This window comes from Talpa occidentalis, unplaced genomic scaffold (assembly GCF_014898055.3).
Source record: "Talpa occidentalis isolate TD23 unplaced genomic scaffold, MPIMG_talOcc4v2.1 talOcc4.16, whole genome shotgun sequence".
Lineage (NCBI taxonomy): Eukaryota > Metazoa > Chordata > Mammalia > Eulipotyphla > Talpidae > Talpa > Talpa occidentalis.
In genome coordinates, this window is record NW_023601653.1 from 16237014 (window position 1) to 16261765 (window position 24752).

At 34.9% G+C, this 24752-nt stretch overlaps 1 protein-coding gene across 3 annotated transcripts in view; it reads right to left on the reverse strand.

Annotated features, from left to right (window-relative positions):
• Positions 1–24752, reverse strand: part of NEDD1 (NEDD1 gamma-tubulin ring complex targeting factor) — a 38808-nt gene that overhangs the window by 13129 nt on the left and 927 nt on the right. For 2 of the 3 annotated variants that reach the window (XM_037513822.2, XM_037513825.2), the window contains exons 2-8: positions 23743–23886; positions 21380–21474; positions 16858–16974; positions 13088–13228; positions 2353–2582; positions 766–967; positions 175–370 (exon numbers count right to left, since the gene is read on the reverse strand). In XM_037513822.2, coding sequence (XP_037369719.1) covers positions 175–370; positions 766–967; positions 2353–2582; positions 13088–13228; positions 16858–16974; positions 21380–21474; positions 23743–23878 — 1117 coding nt within the window. In that variant the 5' untranslated portion in view covers positions 23879–23886. The other variant, XM_037513824.2, reaches the window with a different exon arrangement.

The window sequence follows — 24752 nt, forward strand, 5'->3', positions numbered from 1 at the left end:
TATAAAAATATTTAGCTTTAGTTAAAATTTTTACTTCTTCAATAATATCTGCTAAAAATTTTACCTAAGTATCAGGTGAATTTGATTTCTAGGTTCTTGATAAAGTGCTAATTGTATATATTTGGGGGTGGATAAGGAGGGAGATTTCAAATACTATCCATAAGCAACATTTACCTGTTTTGTCTTGAACAGCAGCTGTTCCTTTCCCACCAACTGTTGTCATGGGCTGTGGTAGAACTGTGGCTATGGAAGTGATGGCTGCTTCTCTGACAATTCCAGAATTCTGAACTCCTCCACCAGCAGTGCTCACATTAATGCTTCGTTTGTTCACAGTGGTGGGCTTGTTTGAACACCCTTTATTTAAACTTGACTGAAATATAATGGAATATTTAAGAGCTCAGGTTTCTAATGTTCCCTATTATATATTAATATTTTATGATTCCCTCTAAGATTAAAAAATACCTATATTTTTCCATGCAATCATAAGTTTGCTGGCATAAATGAATTTCCCTCTGAACAAAAAAAAAAAAAAAAAAAAAAAAAAAAACCCTTTTAAGATACTTTTGAAAAGAAACAAGAATTGAAATTGAATAAACAAAAGTTTTAAAACTAAATATTATGGCTTTGTGCTACAATTATTTACAATTCTTTTATATAAACATGATTATGAAGGAAACAATATGGTGCTTAATGACAACATATAATTTTCACAGTTTGATTTATTTAGTAAAATGAAAAATGTTGAAAAGAAAGAAAATATCTTACCTTAGAAAGAGAAGTGGAACACTGAAATGCTATACATTGCACAGATGTCTTGTGAGCACTGATGGTTTTAACTGGTGATTTCAACATTCTTAAATCATATTGATATATTTTCCCACGGGAAGATCCAATAGCCAAAGTGGCTCCATCAGACATGAAATCAACTGCAGTTAGAGGAGTGTCAGCCACTAAAGTTTTTACTAGTCTTTGGAAAGGAGAATAAAGTATATGTAAAGGAATAACCTTCTATGACACATAAAATACTATGTCAGAACTAAAGTTACTTGGAATCCAGCAAATATTACATATACATTGTAAATATTTGTTTAAAGCAGAAAAATTAGAATTAGACTTAGAGACATTTCTAATGTAATAGCATTTACAGGAGCTGAATACTCCATCCTATTTTTCTATTTATTTTTAATAGGTACATTCTACATATTCTAGAAGCAGCACCTACTTCTTTTAGTAATTATTACTTTGACAGTGAATGTGACAGAATTCCTGGGTATTACCCCACGAACAAGGGCTGTAGCCTCAGAGTGAAGGAGGCGCTCAGTATGCCCTTTCCATTTATTGACTGCTAAGGCCTCAAGAGGACTATGACCTTTCACAGGGGAGCAGCTGCTACTTTGTTCTTAGTTGTGCATCTCTTGACCAAAGAGCTAACAGAATAAATGTGTCTTGATCCTCAGGAAGCTAGTACAGGAATATGGAAACTGATGTGCTAATGCTGAGTGTTTTGCTGAGTGGCTTGGATAAAAGAGGACAGGTATATTGATTCTTAGGCCTCTCAGTAAATTATTTCCAAAAAGAAAAGAGTTTCAAAAAAAGAATTTAAACAAACAAAAAAAAAAAGATTCTGAAACAAGTACCAGTAAACTTTTAACAAGACTGATAGTAGGCCCTTCCTTAATAGTAACATAGTAACATTACCATTTCTACCATACATCCTTTAGGTATTAAGTGTATCAAATACACCTGTAACACTCTTGCAGTTTTCTTAAATTTTAGCTTAGCAAGCACATTTAGAACTGTAAGAAGGCACAATTGGACCCTGATACCTCAAAGATTGGTATTTTACCAATTTTACCTTTTACCTCTAGATTAGTGGTTCTCAACTGAGGGCAAATTTTGCCACAATTGAGGGTCGGCAGGGAGATGTGCTACTGGCTTCTAGTGGTTAGAGGCCAGGGATGTTGCTAAATATCCTATAATATCCAGGACAACCCCCCACAACCAAGAATGATTCAGTCCAAAATAAGAAACCCTGCTCTAGATAATGAATTGCTATAAAGCAAATTAATCAGAGTGCTTTAAAAAGACAGGTATTTAGCTGTATTTTGAAAAAAGAATAGTATGTGTTGAGGCAGTGCCTCAACATTCACCGTCTAGAAGCATGCTAAAGAATATATCCAAGCCTCACCATTTTTTTCAGCATGGGAAGGAAAAGAAAATTCTGTCTTACTACAAATAAAGTACACAAACTTGAGATCTCCTAAAGATTAATCACTGGTCTAGAAAAATAAAACAACATGCCTAATAGTAGTTATTTATTACAAAACTAAGAAATGGTCATGTCACACTTACTTCTTGCTTGAAGTGTCATAGAGAATGATTCTTTTGTCCAGGCCTATAGTTACAAACAGTAATTCATTGACAGGAGAAAAACAGATGCCTGAAGCTGGAGCTTTATGTGTACTGTCAAAGTTATGGTATGGACTCTGACTATTCACATCCCAGAGGGTTACTATTCCGTTATCTGTAACACTGCCCAGTAGCGATTTCTTAAACAAGGAGTACTTCAAGTGTCGAACAGACTATAAAAATAAAAGTACATTTTATGTAATTGCAAGCATTTGTAAAAACATTTTCTATAAACTATATAAGTAATAGTTAATCACACTACCACATGGCATTTAGAATTTCTGGCATATAGACCTATAGGTTTCAATTGTGACAACTGTAAAATCATTTACTGGGCAATAACATGACCCCCAATATTCTAGTAATTGAATATTTGCCATGATTTTATTACCCTGAAGGAGAACTACTTCAATTGCTTCTTTTTTTTTTTTTTTTAATTTTCTAGAGGCATGTCTTATTTATTTATTTATTTGTTTGTTTGTTTTGTTTTTTGGTTTATACATGCACTGGGTACAGTCAGAAGCGCGGGAGGGTGAGAGAATTCACCAGAGCCAGAGCGGGGAGCAGAGCAGGCAGAAGGACCGAAGTACACTGCTGAGGGGAGCAGCGGGCGGCAGGAGAGGTCTGCGCACCATGTGGGACCCTCCTCCGGTGGCCGGGGAGCAGCCGGGAATCGAACCAGCGCCGCAGAGGTCAAGGGCAGCTTTGCAACCCAGCGCTCAACCGCTGCGCCACTGGGGAGGCCCTCAATTGCTTCTTTGTCAGAGTAACTACACAATACATTGAGATTAATTATGTTAATACATCAGGATTAGAAAATTCACAGTAAATGTGCTAGTCACAGAAAAAAATCACAAAACAAATATAAGGAAATACTGGGGAGAGAATAACCAATAATATTTCATGATTATTTTTTAAATATAACTAAAATATCTGGTTATATTTGTTTGAACGTGAGTACCTGATGCCTTGGCAATTTAACAATTGCAGCCTAATTGAAATTAAACCAAAGGAGGTTTGGCAACACTCTAGACTGGGGATGGATTGTAACCATATTCTTTGAAAAGTATCAGCCTGAGGGCAAAGCTGTCCTTTCTCTAAACACCCTTCCCAGGGGGCTGTGGAGACATTCTCTCTTTCTAGTTTCTGCTGGACCGGAATAAACAAAGATCTAGTTTGAGTAAATAGGTTGTCGTATTGTGAAAACTAGCTGAAACTGATCTGCAGTTTTTTTCCTTGCAAAGCTGTTTTGACATTATCATTTCATATGATAGGAATTAAATATTTTGTATTTGACCTAATTTTTCTCTGTAAAGGAACAGCATTATAATTATTGAAATTAAGTAGGCGCCACAAGAGTGGGAAACTGAATGTGCCACTCTTTCAAACAGTTAAATTATATTCCTGAATCAAGCAATGAATCCGGCTCTAGTAGGTAGATATCAGCTCTCCATAAATCCCAGATAAAACTGGCATAAGTCAAAGAAGCCAAATCTTAGGAGGGTTTGTTTATTTTACTTAGTTCTTTCACACTCCAAAAGGATTTGAAACCACTAACTTTTGGATATTAAAATGTTAAACATTAAAAGTTCATTCTACTTTAAAGATATTTTCAAAGTAATATATATTAGCTATTAATAACATAATATTAGTATCTTTGCAGAAGGAAGCAAAGGGAAACAACAAGAAGTCTGAGACAGATGTGAACACAGGAGAAGTGCAAAATAGATAAAAGTTATTTACAGGAAAGCACTGTGGTCATTTTCACACATCAGCTGAAAACAGTAAACTCCCCTGCACTAGTGGAAGAAGTCTACAGAAAAGACTGAAGGGCTAGAGCAGTTTAGCCCCAGTAAACTCTCAAAATGGACCATCCAAAACTCCTCTCAGCAGGTCAGGGACTGACATCTAGGAGACAATGCTAGGAATAGAAACAAAGGTGAACAGGATGAGGCAACAAGGTGAGAAAAGCAAAGGTTCCATGCAAGCAAGGTAATGGAACAAAGCCAGTCCACCTTAGAAAGCAAGTCACCTTTTATTTTTAACTACCTGAAAACAAAAGGGAACTTGGTGACATTAGAAAAGACACTCTGAACAAGGAAAGTCTCTTCAACAAATGGTGCTGAGGAAACTGGACAGTAGCATGCAAAAGAATAAAACCAGACAATTATCTCAAGCCATATACAAAAATCAATTCAAAATGGATAAAAGACTTGTAGTTAAGACCTGAAACCATAAAATACATATAAGAAAACATAGGCAAAACACTTCATGACATAAGCTTCAGTGATTTCTTTGCAGATTCGTCTCCAACAGCAAGGAAAACATACACTGAACCATATTAAACTATACAAAAAGCTTCTGCAGTCAAATAAGCCATGACTAAAACAAGACACCCCACTCAATGGGAGAAAACATTTGCATATCATGCATCTGCCAAGGGACTGATACAGAAGATCTACAAAGAACTCATGCAACTCAATTAAAAGAAACCCTCTCCCCCAACAAAAATGGGCAGAAGAGCTAAATAGGCATTTGTCCAAAGAATACATATAGATGGCCAACAGGTAAATGAAAAAAAATATTCATTATTGCTTATTGTCAGGAAAATGCAAGTCAAGACCACATGAGATAACACCTCACACCTAAGCGCAAGGCCCATGTTAAAAAGACCAGAAGCAACAAGCGCTGGTGAGGGTGTGTGCTGGTGAGAATGAAATATGGTCCAGCCCCTAGGGAAAACAGTATTGGGGTTCCTCAAAAGATTAAAAATCGATCTACCATATGAGCCAGTAATTCAACTCCTAAGTACCTACCCCAAGAATCAAAAACATTAACTCAAAAGGAAAGCTGTACTCCTGTGCTTGCTGCAACACTGTTTACAATAGCCAAGCTATAGAAACAACTTAAATGCCCAAAAATAGATGAGTGGATTAAGGAGAAGTAGTATTACTCAACAGTAAAAAATAATAAATTTACGCTATTTGCAGCAACACAGACAAAACTGGAAGGGATTATGTTTAGTGAAATAAGTTAGAAGGAGAAAGATACCTATCACATTGTGCCAGTTATATTCGGAATATCAAGAAATCAAACAAAGGGTCAAATAAAGAAAAAAATTAACCCTTGAAAGCTGACTATAGAGCTGAGGCATACAGTGGGGGAGAAGGGGCAGGAGAGGGAGAGACAAGAACAAAGTGGGGAGGGAGCACAATGGACTATGGTGGTAAACTCTGGGTATCAAGGTGGTGGGAGCATTATAGCAACTACACCTGAAAGGAGGTAGGGCGAAAGAACCCTACACCACCAAAATACCAACAACAATGTAAACCAACATTGCCTCAATTAAAAAAAAAAATTAAAAGCAAAAAAAAAAAAAAAGAAAACCTAAAACCACAAGACACCCTGAATTCCATCTCTATCTAGATGTTATCTCTTCACATATAAATCCCATACAAAGTGATCATAAGAACAGAGAACAAGGAGAAAGACCTTCTCAACAGATGACCAAAGAAACAAAATGACACAAGACATTTAAAAACAACATAATTCAGAAGTAGAAACTTTGGAAATAAGATGTCAGAATTTGGAAAAGAAAAATTTTAATGTTTCAAAAATGAGTGCTAATTTAGAAGGAATACAAGAATGAATAAACACAACAGATAGTACCTTAAAGATAAGTATAAAGGAAATATTTTTTTTTTAAGATTTATTTATTTATACAAGCACTGGGTACAGTCAGAAGCGTGGGAGGGTAAGAGAATCTCCAGAGCCAGAGAGGGGAGCAGAACAGGCAGACCGACGAAGTATACTGGTGAGGGGAGCAGCGGGTGCAGCAGGAGAGGTCTGTGCGCCATATGGGACCCTTGCCGGCAGCTGGGGATCGAACTGGTGCTGCAGAGGCTGCGGGCAGCTTCATAGCCCAGCATTCAACCGCTGCGCCACCCGGGAGGCCCAGGAAAGAATTTTTGAAAATCAAAAGCAAGGAAAAAATTTGAAATGATTTCAGAGACAGTAGTAAACCACTGAAGATAAGCAATGATCCGACAAAGGAAAAAATAAACATAGGGAAAAGAACAAGGACTAAAAACTATTATACAAGAAAACTTCCCTGAAAAAAGAAAAGATGTGAAATGACATTAAATGAGCACACTATCTACCTATGAATAGCAATACAAAATACAATAACATAGTCTAGTAAAATTAATAGACATTAAAGAAGAAAAAAATATTCTTTGGATATCCAGGGAAAATGAACAAGGAAAAAAAAATATTTAAATTGTCATCAGGCACTAAGGACAAATATGATAGTCTAACATACTTAAGTGTCCCTAGGAAAGATGCCTGCTTATTCAGTTACATTGAAAGAAAACTTCTAACCTCAAAGAAAAAAAAGTCAAAAGCAGAAAACATATACTTAATGGAAACAATATTAACACATAGTATTTCTTACGATTATACAAGTTTGGAAAATGACTAAAACGATACAGAACTGTTTAGGTAAATTGTGGTATTTGAACAATGAAATATTATGTGGTCATTAAAAAACAGGCTTACAAAATCTATACTTAAAATAACAAAAATTTAAGAAAATGGATTTAACATATATCAAATATATCATACTTAAAACCTCATAGAAAGCCTACTACATTTACAGATCATTTTTAAATCTAAGGAATCAATAAAATAGATCCAGTTGTTAACTGCTTTGAAAATGGCAACCATATGAGAAATGCAGCACAAGTTAACCTATCTGTGAGCCTAAGTCGCTGAACTTGCCAAATAGTGACATGCAATTATAGTCTAAGAAGTCTTGTCAGCCCAGCAGTTCTGCAGAAAGAGGGGGCTCTTTTTCCCCTGCAGAAAGACACTGTGATCCACATAAAACTAATAGCTTCAATTCAGTTCAGACACTTCAAAGTAAGATTCTAAATATATTCAGGCAATCTCATTTCCAATATGAAATTCAGTATAATGCAGATTCAATGAGACTTCATGGTTCTGTCACTTTCACTAAGAAATCAATTTGATAAATTTTAAAGATTTCAAATTCTTGAGTATTAATAGAAATAAAACAGATGATTTCAATTTAATTGTCAGATGCAACCTAGCCACTACTTTTCTCAGTAATCTAGACCTTATCTAAAATAAAACTGATCAACATAGAAATTGGGCTAGTAACAGTTTATATTAATTCAATTAAATCTTATTTAATATATTTGAAATCTTAAATGAATTTTGAGGAATCTTTGTAAAATATTTTAAATGAATGCTTAAATAGCAATTCTATATTTTTGGTAACAATAGAAAAAAATAATGAAATCATTTCTAGGACAAACAGATTTAAAAAACAGTCCAAAGATTTCAATTATACCACTAACTTTAAAAGGGAAACAGAATATGTAGAATCATGAAAACTTACTTTCCTAAGAAAACTATGACAACATACTTACATACTCAGATAACAACTGGTATTTCCTAGCCCACACTCTGTTTTAATTGTAGAGAGGAAAATAAAACAGTATTAACAAATATATAGAACCATATGTTGCACGGAAAAGCAAAGTACACATACCAGTTCAATTTCCTCACTTTCTTTAATGCTCTCCTATTCTAAGTGGGTTTAAAGCACAAAATATGAGGTCAAGTTACAACTACCTGGTAAATCAGTGAGGATTTGCAAGGAAAACTCATTTGACCTAACCATGTTGAAACCAGTTTGGGGAAGTAAATCACAAAAAGTTATTTTAATGAATTAATTGATATGATTATCATTAAAAGCTCACATGAAGTTCACTTCTCTCTCACAAACTCTACTGAAAGTAAATTATCACTTACTTGACAAAAGGAAAAGAAGACTCAAGAGTTAAATAATTGGCCCAAGTTCACACAGCTAGCTCTCCAAATGTGCGACTGGCAAAGCAAAGCTGCACCAAAAGATCCTACAGAGATGTCAACTGCCCTAGCAGGAGGCAGCAGAAACATGAAAATTTCAGATTCTGCTTTATCTGACCTTGCAGAAGAGATAAGTTCTGAGCATTACTATTTTTCTTAACTAGATGATAAATTTAATTCAATTTTACTATGCAAAGTAATCAATGAAATCCTTTGAAAATTAATAATACAGCAATCTGCCACTTAGAACTTTAAAAGATAATTTTATTTAATGTGAAAAAAAAATGAGTAAATTTTGGACTCTTTCACAAAGTGACAAGAAAATACTACAAAGTTTCCAAAACCTCGGGTTCTCAAATCCTTCCATACCCAACTGTCCCTGAGCTAGAAAGATAATGCTGGTGTAATTACAAACCTCTATGAAAAGCTGAACCCTATCTCAAACCATAAAAACATTAATTTGAATGGGTCATAATAGGCATAAATAAGAAAGGTAAAACAACAATGCTTTGTCTATAAAAAAAACAGAAAACAGAACACTATCATTAAGAATTTGGGGCAAGCAAGAGTCTTCAAGTGGCACCCATAAAAGAATATATTAGACTAGATATCTTTGCATTTTAGAACTTTTCACTTTTTAAAATAGGCTAATAAGAAAGTAAAACAGCAAGCTGTAAGCTAAAAGAAGATATGCAGTCCCTCCCTGGTGGCACAAGGGGATAAGCACCGCACTATGGAGCAATTCACAGCCTCTGCAGCACAAGTTCCATCCCAGGCCGTCCAGGGAGCAACCCACAAGGCGAGGCAGACCTCTCCTGTCTTGCCCACTGCTCCCCTCAGCAGTGTATGTATTTCAGTCAGTCTGCCTGTTCTGTTCCCCGCTCTGTCTCTGGTGGATCTTCTCACCCCCGGCATCACTGGCCTGTACCCCAGCTCTTGTATGCATAAATAAATCTTACAAAAAATAAAAGACATGTAAACATGCATATACAAGAAATCTAGAATATATAATGGACTATAAATCTATTGGAAAAACATAAATGACCCAGAACAAAAATGAGGAACAGACTTGAACAGTCACTTCACAAAAGAAGGTGTATGAAAAAGTGTTCAACTCAAATAGTGAAATGCAATTTAAATCCAAATAAGATACCATATAACCATCAAAGTGGCTAAAATAAGATAGACAACACTTGGTACTGGCAAAACTGCAAAGAAACTGAATTGCACATAAACTGTTTGTGAAAGTATAAAAGAGTGTAAGATATTTTAGAAGTTTTGAAAACTCTTTGGCAATTTTTAATAAAATAAAACATTATACCTACCCTAAGACAAAGCAAATTCACTAGAGTATTTGCAAACAGACTTGTATAAGAATATTTATAGTAGTTTTATTGTAATAGCTAAAAACTAGAAATAACTCATGTCCACTAACAACAGAATGGATAAACTGGCACATTCATATAATGGGACCCTACACAGTATTAAAACAGCAGAAATTATCATTCAGTAAAACAAGGTAAACACAGTGAAGACTAAAGAAGTCAGATACACAACTCTTTTAAGAAAAATGAAAGACTAACTAAACATTAAGAGGGTTTCACTGATGTGCCAGGAATGTTCTGTATCTTGATTTTGGTAGTAGTTATGCAAGTATATGTATATATACAAATTCACTAAGCTCCTCACTTAAGATATACACACTTGATTTATGTGATATCTCCATTTTAAAAAATTAAATATTTTAGACATAGTGAGGCCAAGAACATTTCCAGGACTATTCTTTCATATCTGGTATTAATCAGAAAACTTTCCAGTAATATAAAATAAAAACTAAAATATAATACAGATAACCATATAGCAGTATCTGACCTAATTTTTATGTTATTGTAAAGTCAGTCCAGAATTTATAAATCTAAACTTGTCATGCTTCTGAGTTAAAAAAGAAATTATTTCACTAAAAAGCAAGACATTTGAACATTAGATTTTTCTAATGTTCACAATAGTTCCAGTATCTATGGACTTAGGATTTATGTTTTTGTTATCAAAATATAAATCACCAAAATAACAAAATATAAATTCCGACTTTTAGGACAATATTCTATATTTTCTATGGCAAACCATTTATCCTTAATAAAATGTAAAGAGCAAGATATCCTCCAAAAGACCTTTTTTCAATTCAAGGAATTTATGATTCGGACATTTAACTAATAAAAAACTGATTAGCTCCCTAAATGCCTTCCAAAATAAAAGCTCAATATTTGTGCTGGCATTCACAGTCCCACAAAACTATGCTCATATTTACCTTTCTAATTTTCTCTCACACTGTCCCTATTTTTGCATTTCTTTGTATGACATAAAATATGCCTCTCCCAAAGTTCTATATTAGCCTGTTAAAATTTTTGTAATGGGCAAAGAGACACCCTACTGATTGGGAGAAAATTTTTGCAAACAATACTACTGATAAGGGACTGATAACAAAGATCTACAAAGAGCTGACCTGACTCAACAAAGTAAATAACCCAGTCAAAAAATGGGCAGAAAAGCTAAAAAGACACTTCTTCAAAGAAATGCAAATGGCCAATAGGCATATGAAAAAATGTTCAACATCACTTGTAATCCAAGAAATACAAATCAAAACAACAATGAGATACCACCTTATACCAGCGAGAATGACTCATACTAAAAAAACAAGAAACAACAAATGTTGGTGAGGATGTGGAGAAAAAGGAAATCTCCTACACTGCTGGTAGGAGTGCAAACTGGTTCAACCACTATGGAAAGCTGTGTGGAGCTTCCCCAAACTACTAAAAATGGAGCTTCCATATAACCCAGCAATTCCACACCTAGGAATCTACCCAAAGGAAAAACATTAATTCAAAAGGATACCTGCATCCCTATGTTTACTGCAGCACTATTTACAACAGGCAAGCTATGGAAACAATCCAAATGCCCAAAAATAGATGACTGGAACAAGATGTGGAATATATACACAATGGAATATTACTCAGCAATCAAAAAAGATAAACTCATGCCATTTTCAGCAACATGGCTGGAGCTGTAAGAGATTATGCTCAGTGACATAAGCTAGAAAGAAAAAGAAAATATCGGATGGTTTCACCTACAGGAGGAATGCAAGGAAACAAAATAAGGGATAAGGAAAAAAATTATAATAAATTAAAAAACAAAATTTAATAGGCAACTACAAATCATTGACACTGCAGGGGAGGAGGAGGGACCAAAACAGGGGAGGGAAGATGGTACACAGGTGCATTGGTGATGGGAATTATACAGGGACTACACTTGAGAGGAGAAAGCATACATCACACAAAAATAAAAGAATGATGTAAAATATAATTAAAATAAAAAAATTTTTATGGGGCCTCCCTGGTGCCCTAGTGGTTAACTCTCAGCACTATCATCACTACGGCCCGGGTTCAATCCCCTACCAGGGAGCTAACCCATATATGGCCCAGCAGAACTCTCCTGACTCACTGGCTGCTCCCCTAGCAGTATTTCAGTAAATCTGCCTATTCTATTCCCCACTCTTCCCTGTTGAATCCTCTCATCCCCTGAACGTCTGGCCTACACCCCAGTTCTTCTATGCAAAAATAAAAAAAAAATGTTTAAAAATTTTATCACTAAATATATTCATCCATTCCCAGATTTATTGAGCATCTTTTCCATGTAACGCACAAAGATGGATAATGATTGAGGACAAAGTAATAAAAGACAGTTCCAACTACAGCCATAGATATGTGAAGAGTCCCCTGACACAAGTTAGAATCAAATAACTGACACAGAGAACAGTTTATATTACTGTAGTAAAAACAAATCAAAAAAATCTATTAAGCTTTAGACCCAGCTTTAATTCCCCCCTCCTTCAATTTTCCTATTTTATTCCCAATTACAGTGTTTTCTTTCACTGTTCTGAATCACAATAAAATTGCTTTACATCCATCACCTATATCATTTATATGTATATCAAATTTCCCCAATACTTGGGAAATTTGAGAAAAGACTTCTTTTCATATATTTCTAATAGCTATTAAATTAAAAAAAGTATTTCCTTAAACACTAAGTATATACTATTCAAATAGTAATTTAAAAAACTGCTTCTCAAAAGTAAAGAGCTCCCGTATTTTATATGTTAACAGCTATGGTCAAAGAAAGTTATTACAACAAAAAGGATTTAAAAAGTTGCACCTCATTGGATATTTCAATGGGCAATTTTATGAAAAGTTAGCCAAGTATTAGTTTTGTTTAAGAAACTAATTCTTTCCATAACTTTTAATAAACTACTTATTTATAAAGAAAAATATGTAATTGACTAACTTTCCTTCATGAAAAGTTTCCCTAAATACTCCTGGAATTAACCTGAAATACATGATACTTTATCATATACTTAAACAAAACTCGATTTACTCCGTGCCTACCCACACCCAACAATGCCATTGCCAGCAGCGTTATTTATGAACATAAATTTCTGTCTTATAAGTGACAGTTTGAACTATGCAACACTTCTGTTACTATATCATAGAAAGATTAATATTCATGTCTCAAGTTCAACTTACGAACAACTATTTATATTTTGTTATAATGGGATAAATGCCACAGTCATTTGAACACTTTTAAACACTGTCATGGAAAAAACAACTAGAAATTATGCTTTTCAAGCAAAGTAATGTAAACTTAAAATATTTAATTTTAAGACTTATTCATTGTTTCATGTAAGAATATTCAAAATTTAGTCAACTTTATTTTCAATAAACCCATACTTTACCTGGTTACTACCATGGCCAAAAGGTGTACTAGATAAATTAGTGGTTACACTGTGCAAAATAATTTCACCACTGAGAGATCCGGAAGCAATATAGCAATCATTCCAATTATATGTGACACATGTTACTTCATCTTTATGATCCTGAAAGAAATAAAGTAAGTACAGGGCAACATAAGCTACAAACAGTACATTTCATGTGTTTGTAAACTTCATGCTTTGTAAATAATCCACAATTGTCAACCCAATATTTGCATTAACGTATTTTTCAAATTACCTAAAAAAATTGTTCAAGAGAGTAAGAACTATCTGATCAACACCAACTCTTCTCAGGGAACAGGGATTTTTTTTTTTCATAACCATAGTAATGATTAGGCTCTGAAACAAGAGACAGAAAGGAAAGGTAATTTTCTAAATGGCATTATGTCTACCTTAAAAAATTCACTTCCACTGACAAGTAACATTTAGGGCAAGTTGACTATTAGGAGCATACCTGCCCTGGAGAGTATTACTGTTCAATTGAGAAGACAGGACACTTAAATTAACATGAAAATGGCAGAACGAATGCTAAATAAGTGGTGGAGGCAAAGTGTCAGGGCAAAGAGAAAGAGGCAGCACTGTGAACTCAGTTGACAGAGGAAGCTTTATGGAATTAATATAGCTTGAGTTCAACCTTAAAGAAAGGATAAGAAATAAATTAGGGTAAGGGGAAATAAACCCAACTATTGCAAAATGGAAGAGGGCAGAAAACAAAAGCCAGAATGAACAAGGCATGTTTGAGAGATGATAAGTGAAGTTTCTATTTGCTGAATATCTGTTAAAGATGGTACTTTATATGTTATCTTGAGAGGCAAAGTCATTTTTCCCACTTTATAAGCAAGTTAACTAGAAAGGCCAAGATATATTAAGAAACCTGTGCAAGCTCACATAACTCCTAGAAAGTAGGGCCAGGATTCAATTTCAAGTCAAGTTCCAAAGCCTTACTTTTCTCAAGCTGTACTAGGTTGTTTCCCAAATCCAATGGAGAATCTATTTTGTGGGAAAGAAACTGTTTGGTTTTAAACAACTGAGTTCACAGGGACTGTTTTATAATATCAAATTAGAGATATCTAGCAGAACACAAAATGGGATTAGAGTTGGGAGAATAGTTTTTGACAATTTGATGTCATAATAATATAACTGGACTAACCTTTTTATCTAATAGATAAGTAGAACTATAATATTCCATTGTAACTTTCAAATGGTCCCTCAAGCACTTTTAGAGGTTTCCTTACAATTTATTCCTTTTCTAAATCAAAGAAACAATTGTTATCCTTAGGAGCAAATGGCTGAGGAGAAGTAAAAAGAAAACAGTGGCCATTTAATGCATCCATCCCATTTGGGAAATTAAGACATGGGAGTCCAATACAACTTCAATGACTTTGTTAAGAGGCAGGTGCCTTCCTTATTTCAACTGTGGAAAATAAATCATCCAGTAAGCATGTACTAAATATCTACCACGTGCCAGAAATTGTGTTGTTACTAGGAAGACAACTGCAGAGAAGGGAACAAGCACAAAGATTAGATTTCCCCCTACCACAATTTGTCAAATACTTATTAAGTGAATGAGTGCAAAAATGAAGCATTCTCAGAGTTTCAAACTGCGAAGAAAAAAAAAAAACTATTTGGAATAAGTGGGAAAGTTGAAGAATAACTGAATATTTCAATCTGTATGTAAGAATAATACTACCTGCTCTGCACAGTTACTGAGATAAACAGAAAAAGCATGTTAAGTACAGTTGCTAGCACAGAACTGAATGAAAACTAACAACTTTCATTAACTATTCTCACTAGACTCCAATGTCTTAATTTCCCAAATGGGATTGATGCCCTGAATGACAACTCTTTATGCTTCTCCTCAGCCACTTTCAATTTTCCTCAAGACTTGTAAGTTTAGTTAATATCTAAAATAGTGAACTTTTAAGTTAATATATATTTTTTTAGATTTACTTATTTTTATTTATACAAGAACTGGGGTACAGGCCAGACGTGTGGGAGGGTGAGAGGATTCACCAGAGACAGAGGGGAACAGAACAGGCAGACTGATGAAATACGCTGCTGAGGGGAGCAGCGGGCGCAACAGGAGAGGTCAACAGGAGAGGTCATGCTGCACCATGTGGGATCCTCACCGGCTGGCCGGGATTGAAACCACGCTGCAGAGGCTGCGGACAGCTTCACAGCGCTGCACTCAACCGCCTGCGTCACCAGGGGAAGCCCTCAAGTTAATATTTTAAACAGCAATTATAAGTTTATATTTTAACCCAGCTAAGAGAAAAGGTTCTCTTCTATATGCCATTTCTCTTGTAAGAATTAACTCAGTGATATTAAGATATAAAATAAAACGATAATGATGTCTGTACTGGTTTCAAACATAGTGTGGGGTAAGGGCTAAAGAATAGATGAAAACAAAGACAAAATATCAGCCATGAGTTGATGGCTGTTAAAAGTGAGATAATGAATATATGGGTTCTGGGTTAAAGGAAGGTCTTTGTGTGTGTATAAATGTTTTAAAGTTTTCACATTAAAACATTTTAAAAAGACATAGCAACTGAAAGCAACATTAAAGGTGAACTTCCAAATACTAGGAGACAACAGTGAAAAGCAGAATTCCAAAAACTCATCATAATCTGAGGCTTTCATGGGGAGGGTTATTTTTATTTTTTAAAAATTGCAAAAAACTATTTAAAAATAAGAAAACACTAATTCTATTGTGTATATGAACTACATCTTCTTTATCCATTCATCTGTTTTTGGGCATTTAGGTTGTTTCTATATCTTGGTCATTGGAAATAGTGCTGCAATGAACATAGGGGTACAGGTTCCTTCAAACTAGTGCTTTTGTGTTCTTATTACTCAGTAATCAAAAAAGACAAACTCATGCCATTTTTCAGCAACATGGATGGAGCTGGAAGAAATAACGCTACATGAAATAAGTAAGAAGGAGAAAGATAAATGCTGGGTGGTGCCACTAATATATGGAACATAGAGAAACTAAACTAAAAAACAGAGAAAGAAAACCTTAAAAGCAAACCTTGAAAATTGAATATAGAACTGAAGCATCCAAAAAGAAGGTTGTGGGGGTTGCAGGGAGGAGTAGGAAAAAAGAAGGAAGGAAGCACAAAGGATTACAGTGTGGACTATGGGTGATTTGGTGGGTACCCGACGATGGTGACACCTGATGGGAAGAATTCTAATGTTATCACAATTAAAATAATAAATTAAAATTATGAAAAAATTTTAAAAACCACTAATCATAAACAGTAAATTATTTTAAAAACTACTCCATTACCAAGATGAAAACATACACACAAAAGTAACACAAACAGCTGCAGCCAAACATACTAAAGAACTAAATCCCCAAGTCTAACTACTAAAATGAATACTGTCAAAGCAAAACCACTCACTTTTTGAAAGTGTTTAAAAAATATTCTCTGTAGACAGAAAACCACAAGTAAAAAAAAATGAAGTGGTTCACTTAAACAAGAGTACAAGTAAGTGAAAAGATAAAGAAAAATGTCATTAATACACATTAATGACAGACATGAAAGAAAAAAATAAAACATTTAAGTTTTTGGCTAAACAGCATCTTTATTTTCTGCAATAAATCTCACTTTAATTCTAAAGCATCTTATTTTATCATAAAAACTCAAAATTCAGAAGAAAAATTTGGTAACTATCTTAAAGAAATTGTGACATACCTATTTCTGTGAAGCTTTTCTTTTAAAGTTGCTTACCTTCAGAGATCGGTGAACTCTTTTTGCCTTTAAATCCCAAATATTAACAGTGTTATTTAGGCCTCCGCTTACCAAATACATAGACGTGGAATTTAAACTAACACATGTCTGCTTTTGCTATTAAAGAAAAAAAAAAAGTTACTTTATTATTACCCATAGCAGACTTTCGAGTTCTAATACTGAGTAAGCATTTGATAAATACTTGCTCAATTAAATGCTATACACATGCTAATACTTATACTAAAGATTCACCTGTCATAATCTTCCACATGAATCCAATAGCTTGTAAAGGGGTCAACAAGGCTTCAAGGAAATCTGCGTTCTCTTGCAAAGAATGGATGTGACACAAGATTAGGAAACACCAGCAGTCTTGGCCTCCCATCAGGGTTTACTTGTTCTTACTATCTCCCTTTAGTAAAACCTGTTCTTGTACTTCTACAGAATATCTTAAGTTAAAATCAATTCACATCTGAAAAACACTACACTTTAAAGAAATCTAGCTTAACCCCTACATGGAGGAAGTTTGGGTACTGCCGAATTTAGAACTCATTACAGAGGGTGAAAGTTTCATGAAAAGGAAGATACTTGCCTACAGCCTTCCAGCAAACCTCCTCTTATGAAGCCCACACTCATACATGAAGTTATCAAAATCTCACTTATACTCGTTCCCATGTCTGTAAAGATACTATCCATTTTCTCAAGACAAAAATCTGGAAATATCCTGAGTCCTTTCTCCCTTCCTCCTTCCTGTATATTAGTAAGTTTTCCAAACTCCAACCCTAAATTAAACCCCATGTGCCTCCCCCAACCCCACCTTTACCTATCAACATACCTAACAATCTAATGTAAACCCTGAACTACACCAGCAGCCTCCTAACTGGTTGTCTTGTTTCTACTCCAGAACATTCCAGGTTCCAGAAGCAGGGGGACTTTAAAAAAAGGAAAGTAGACGATGTTTCTCCCATTTAAAAGTCATCAGTGGCTTTCAAGCACACATAGAATAAATTTCAAGCTAATTAACTTGGGAGTCAAAGTCCTTTTTGCCTGGTCCCTATGTCACTTCTCACCATTTTCTTCACTCATTAATTCTCCACCCACAATGACCTTCTTCCTTCCGATCCTTGCACAGAACACCCCTGTTTGCCTCAAAGCTTGTACATAGCTATTCTCCTTTGCCTGAAAAGTTAAGTTCCCTGAATTTGGGCTGAATGGCTTCTCTTGGCCAATAGTACCAACTTAAATGCTTCCTCTTAGAGACCTCCCTTGACCACTTAATGTAACTTGCTATCTCCATGTATTGTTTTAGGTTTCTGCACAACAATTTAGCACTATTTGTGTATTCTGTTTACTAATTTATGTGACCCCCACTAGCATATCAGTTTCATTAAAGCAAAGACCACATCTATACTCAAATATTTATAGGATAAATGAGTAAAAATAAAGAGGCTATCAAGTTTTTCTTATGAGTATTGTGAGTATCCTCTACCAGGTGGCACCATCAGTAACTATGCTACACAGAACACAATGGTACATATTTTTCCCTATTTAATTTATAGGTACACCATACAACTACATGGGGGTGGGACAGAGAAATGAATTCCAAAGGGGACAGTTTTGTGACTCGGCCAAAGGTAGGGCTAGGCAGGTTTAGACATATCAATTCACCTTTCTAAGCCTGTTTCCTCACTCAAGAAGTGAGAGGTGAGAAGTAGGTCTACTACTCTTACTTTGAGAGTAAATGCATCTCAAAAACATTCTCTGCTCAATAGCAGCAGAGTCTGAAAAAGGGGAAGATAGCCCCCTTCCTTTCCCTCTAGATTCAATCCAGCCCTGAAATTCTGACAAAATTACTAACAAACATAGAAACAGCAGGAGCACACTGCATCAAAGTTGCAGTGACGCTGCTGTAACTCTCTTAGAGGCACCATTCCAGGAGGTGACTTCAGTCTAAACAGTCTAGTAAGATTTAGAATTTAATTATCACTACAAATCAGGAGCGTTAGCTACTAACTATTAAAATAATCTTTAAAAGACTAAAATGGCATCCCTCAAAGTTTGATATACTAGGATTTTAACTGTCAAAACCAAATTATTCCTAAGGACTCGAACAAAACCTACCTTTATTAATGGCTTACCATGATGATAGATCTTTTTTATGTTAATGTATTATTAATACAGTTAGTGAACTTAAATAATTAATGAAAATTGTGTGGTTATTATAAGAATCCTGTGCTCCACAACACAAGCAAAATGTGCAATTTTTAAAATCAGAAAATAAGATCTGCTCAATTTCTAGATTATGTAAGTCTACCCTACCCATTATAATCCTATGAATACCAATCTGTTAACTGTAAAGCGGTCAAACATAAAATCAAAAAAATACGAATTTAATTTCCTCTTTTAAAATGTTAACATAAGTAGGACACAAATTGATTTTGCTAAATAGGAAATGTCTAGTATCTCAAAGGGCACATGAGTAATAGGACTTGGAGCCTATGAAGCAAATATTATCAACACACTAATGTTACAAGAAATTACTAATAAAGGCTATAGTATCAAAATTCACAGAATACTTTCATAAGCAAATAAAAATAATTGAAAGTAGATTCAAATTGTAACTAAATGACCTCACCTCCATCCACCTGCATTCTGATGTGAATTCTTAAATGTAGGAAAGAGAACTATAGCAACTAAATGTGAGATATTCACAAAATCCTTAGAATTGTGTCATACTTGTAAATACCATCTGCTATTTTTATACTTTAACAACAAAAAAGGTCCCAAACTGACTGGTACTAAGGCATAATGTAAAAAAAAATAGTACCAATATAAATATACGCACATACATACATATATATATATATAAACACACGTGTGGTAAAAGTAGAAATAAAATTGCTCCGTTGTTGATTTTTAATTCAGGAAATGTTTATTGATCACTTTGACAAGCTCTGAAAACCCAAAGGTGGCTAAGATGTTTTCCCTGCTCTTTTTTTTTTTTAAGATTTATTTATGCATACAAGAACTGGGGTACAGGCTACAGGTATGGCGGGGTGGGAGGTTCCACCAGGACAGAGTGGGGAACAGAACAAGCAGATTGAAATACACTGCTGAGGGGAGCAGCAGGAGAGTCAGGAGAGGTCTGCTGTGCTTTGTGGGTAGCTCCCTGGCCGGGGATCAAACTCGTGCTGCAGTGACTGTGAATTGCTCATAGGTTGTGTCTTAACCCCTTGCGCCACCAGGGAGGCCCTTTTCTTGCTCTTAATAGTTTATCGTTTATCAACCAGGGATGCTCTCTGCCTCAATTTTACTTATCTGAATTTGAAAGGCAGAATGTCTCAAACAACATTTCTACCCTTAATGGAGAATCTCTCTGACCCTGTCTCCATCTGTGAGTGGGAACTGATGTTCAGATCAATCCCATGACATACCTTTAGGAAAGAATTGATAAAAATCCTAATTCCTTGGGCCTCCCCAGTGGCGCAGCGGTTGAGCGCTGGGTTGCAAAGCTGCCCGCAGCCTCTGCAGCGCCAGTTCCATCCCCGGCTGCTCCCTGGCCACCCGAGGAGGGTCCCACATGGCGCGCAGACCTCTCCTGCTGTCCACTGCTCCCCTCAGCAGTGTACTTCGGTCCTTCTGCCTGCTCTGCTCCCCGCTCTGGCTCTGGTGAATTCTCTCACCCTCCCGCGCTTCTGACTGTACCCAGTGCTTATATAAATAAATAAATATTCAAAAAAAAAATTCCTAACTCCTTTTAAAATTAGATGTGCTTCTAGTCCACTGCCCTGCTGTTTTCTTTCTAATTGGGCTACATTACCTATTCCAGTGTGTAAAACTATGACAATTCATAATGATTTAGGGTCTTCTATGAAAACTACTACCAGTTGTACTTTTTTATTTAGACCTTATTTTAAAAAGAAATAGCTTTCAAGGAGGATGCCAGCACTATCTTGAATCAGAAGAATTAACTTATAAAACAAAAAGATAATGAAGCAATCAACAGTGAGAGCTGTATTAAATGATCTGAGCCCAAGTTTCATTTTGACAAAAGTATTCCATCCCAAAGAGTTTGGGGAGACTCAGGCAGACCCCTCAGTATAGGGTAAATAGAAACTAAAGCAGATGGTTACCATTAGCTAGGGGTCTGAAGCTTAGTCCTGAGTCCAAGGTCAGTGAGGATCACTGGGGCTACATCATTAGGGCTCTTAAGGTCAAGACAATCTAGAGACTTAGAGAGTTCTTAAAAAAAAAAAAGGGGGCGAACAGCAATATTAAGGCTGGCGAAACAGAGAAAGCAAGTTTCTAGTTGACAAAATCTAAGTTCCAATTGTTCCCCTTGGACCTACTATTATCTCATCTAAAGATGTTTCAGTGCCTATCTCAACTTTCGGTGTCACTGCATTAGTCTGACTTTAGGTTAGAAATAATGCTTTTAAACACCTTTATATTTAGTTGTGAGCCCCACAGGAGATAAGCAATTACCACCCAAAGATTTTTAAAGTTTTATTAAGAAGTCACTTACCCCTTCACCGAGTTCTAAAAGTGGAACAGGTTTACATTTGCAACTTGAAACAACAATTTTGTCACCACTGGAAGATGCTGTCACTAGAAAGTTATCTAGATGAAGAGTTAGGGAGCATCAAATAATCCACGAGTATCTCTAGTACTAGATTATCATTATAAGAATTGTGATAATAAAAGTACATTAAACTAAGAAAACAAGCAAATGAGTATAGCTTACACATTAGCTTTCAAAAATAGCTCAAGTTACTAATTACTGAGCCTAATTCTCCCTTCTGCTGTCACAGGGAAAGACTGTCCTGTTTGCTACCACTTGAAAGCTATTTAACCCATGTGAAATACTACTCCATTTTCAAAGAGTAAGCCAGAAGGTCTAATTTTATCCTTCAAGAATGAGAGCATGATAAAAGCAACATCAGCAAATATTAATCAGCCTTTTTCATCTACAAAAACTCTCCAAGATAGTTAATAGAATGCTTGGCACCAATATAAGCTAGGAAGCAAATATCATTTGTCTCCTATTTTTCTACTAAAAATATAAAACCTGTTATTTTTCATAATTGGAATTTTTGTGAAAGAATGTTTTAATCCTCAATGTATTAAGATTGAATAGTACAGCAAAATGAGCAAATACAAATAGTAAATGTGGTCAAATAGCAACTATTTGTACTATGAAAGAGCTTAAACTTTATTTCAATTAAATTTAAAATTTAGTTTTAAATTACTAAATTTAATTACTTTAAAAATTAAATATACCTTATTTACGTAAATTATTAGTGGAAAATGAAAACAAAACAATGTTTTTTAAAAATAAGCACAGTAACCACAAACAAGAGCTTGATTTTGAGTAATAACAAATTAAAATATCAGAAGTTTAAATCTATGCTTATCAGCACTCTATTCTAACCAAGATAACTAACCAATCACTTTCACAAAGTGCTAAATGGATTACTTTTGTATGATTCGAATAACATTTGGTTATTTTGTAAATAGAGCATGGATTTTAAATTTACTACTGCATATGACTCAAACAAAATCATTCCCATCTAGATATTACAGCACTGAGAAATCATTTCCCTTTCTCTGATTCCTCCCTCCATTTATCACTATTCTTCTCAGAATATAAAAAATGAAAGAATATAAAACAAGAGTGAACCTATTTATCCCTTTATCTTGTAGTTTTAGAAGTCATGAGAAAGTTAAGAACACTACGAAAAGGACCCCAAAAAACAGAAAACCAACTGCCTTGACAAGAACCGTGGTCTTGAAATCCATGCTAAGTGAATTTACCTCTTCATCATTCTTTGATTACAAAATAAATTATGAAGAAATTTAATTCAATAAAATTTATTTTTGTTATATACTTGCAAAATTAGGTTGGCATGAAAAGTTAGAATTATTTTTATTCATGAATCAGTCATATTAAGACTATTAATAATTTGGTATTGATAGGATCAGACACATTTGTTAAAACTTAATTTATTAAGAAATACTGTAGAGTTCCATAAAAGAATAATTTCTAGTATACAAATTATATAGAACATTTTCACACAAAAGGTGTACCGAGTACTTTATTTACACAGTGGTTCTCAAGTGGTGTTGATTCTGTACCCCAGGTGACATTTAGAAATTCTGGGAACATTTTTCACTGTCAGAACTGGGAGCTCCTGACATCTGGTAAGCAGAGGTCAGAAAGGCTTTGAAATACCCTACAAGTCACAGGTCAGCTCCCATAACAAAGTATAATCTGGCCTACACTGTCACTAGTTTAAGGTTGAGAAGCTGATTTTCTGGTTTCACCCTCTCATTTATTTTATCCATGCTTTAGTAAGCTTACAAGCTTACTAAAACAGGGAGGGTATGAATCAGAAACGTAAAAAGCTTAGGAAAATACAATCTAGACCATTTGTTCAGGAAATGAGGCTATTTCCATCACAGAAAGGAAGAAAAATACAGGGAGTACATCAATAAAGTGGGAATGTTGGATAATTTTTATCTCCTCCCCAACTTTTTGCTTCTCTTTCTGAGCTCTATCTTTAATTTGCAGACCTGCTCCACAAATATCCAAATGTAAATGCAAAAACTCACTCCAAAACCTTTCAAAAATTAAATATACTATATTATATAGAAGAGCAGTCTTTTCCATTGTAATGGGATGCAACTGAAATTTTTCTAATGAAATCAACAGAGGATATCAGTGTACACTGCCATCATTGTGTATTAAACTGTTTCACATTATCTTTCAGAACTATATAAAATATATTTCTCATTATGGTTCACATACAAAACTTTCATGGATACTTTCATGGATACCAGCCATTTAACCTAAGTTGATTGACATTAAAAAAAAAAAAAAAAGGATACTATTGCTGCTCCAACACATTGAGCTGATTCCATGAGGTGATGTGTGTGGGTTGAATTTATCCACCAGTGTCATAGATGAAGCATCCCATATTTTAATATCATCTCCTGATGAGGCAAATCTGAGGTTTTCCTGCATGACTGCGCCTACAAATAGTTTAAGACAGTATATTTTTAAAACACTGAAGGACAGGCAAAAACAAAAAAACAAAAACAAAAAACAGTGAAGCGGATCACATTTAAAACAAGCAGCTCTACTTTGCACTTGTGTCCCAGCGTTCTCACCACAAAATAACTGAAGGGATCTTTCTAAAACATAAACCAGATTTAATCTTTTTGTTGACCCTTGCAATGGCTCTCCACAGCAATTATAATGAAATCCAAGTTCATTAGCATGCTTCATATGACCTGGCCAAGTTTTTCCAAATAACTCCAAAATTAGCAAATATAACCAAAGGAGATGTCACTAGTCCCTAAACCAACACTTGGCCTACATTATGCCCTTGTTTGTTTTATTCATTCACAGTATATATTTCAAAAATAAAATTCTAACAAAGTGATTTCACAAACCAAGGCGACCTAAGAAAACACTAGGCACTTTAAAAAGACGCTAGTAATGCATAATGGGTCAGAAAAAAATGTTCAAAATACATGGTAGAAAGGAAAAAGGAAAGGGCCTAGAAATACCCCTTCCATACCCTCCTGGTGGGCACAGGAGTGCACCAGGGCATTAGTGATGTCACAGACTGGTTCCCCAGTCATCAACAAGACATCACATTTATGTCCAGTGTACCCTATTTCAGAGGGCAAGTTAAAGGTATAATAAATTACAGGGCTCTTTGATTCTCAAGAGACCAAAACACTTTTCATGTGTTGATTTTAAAAAGCTAAAACTTGTTTAATTTATTTGCTCCTTTATGCTTCATTCATCACATAAACACAATGTTACCAAATGCCCTTACAGCCCACCTGTTGACAACGTAGACAGTGTTGGGATGTGGTGTCTTAAACAT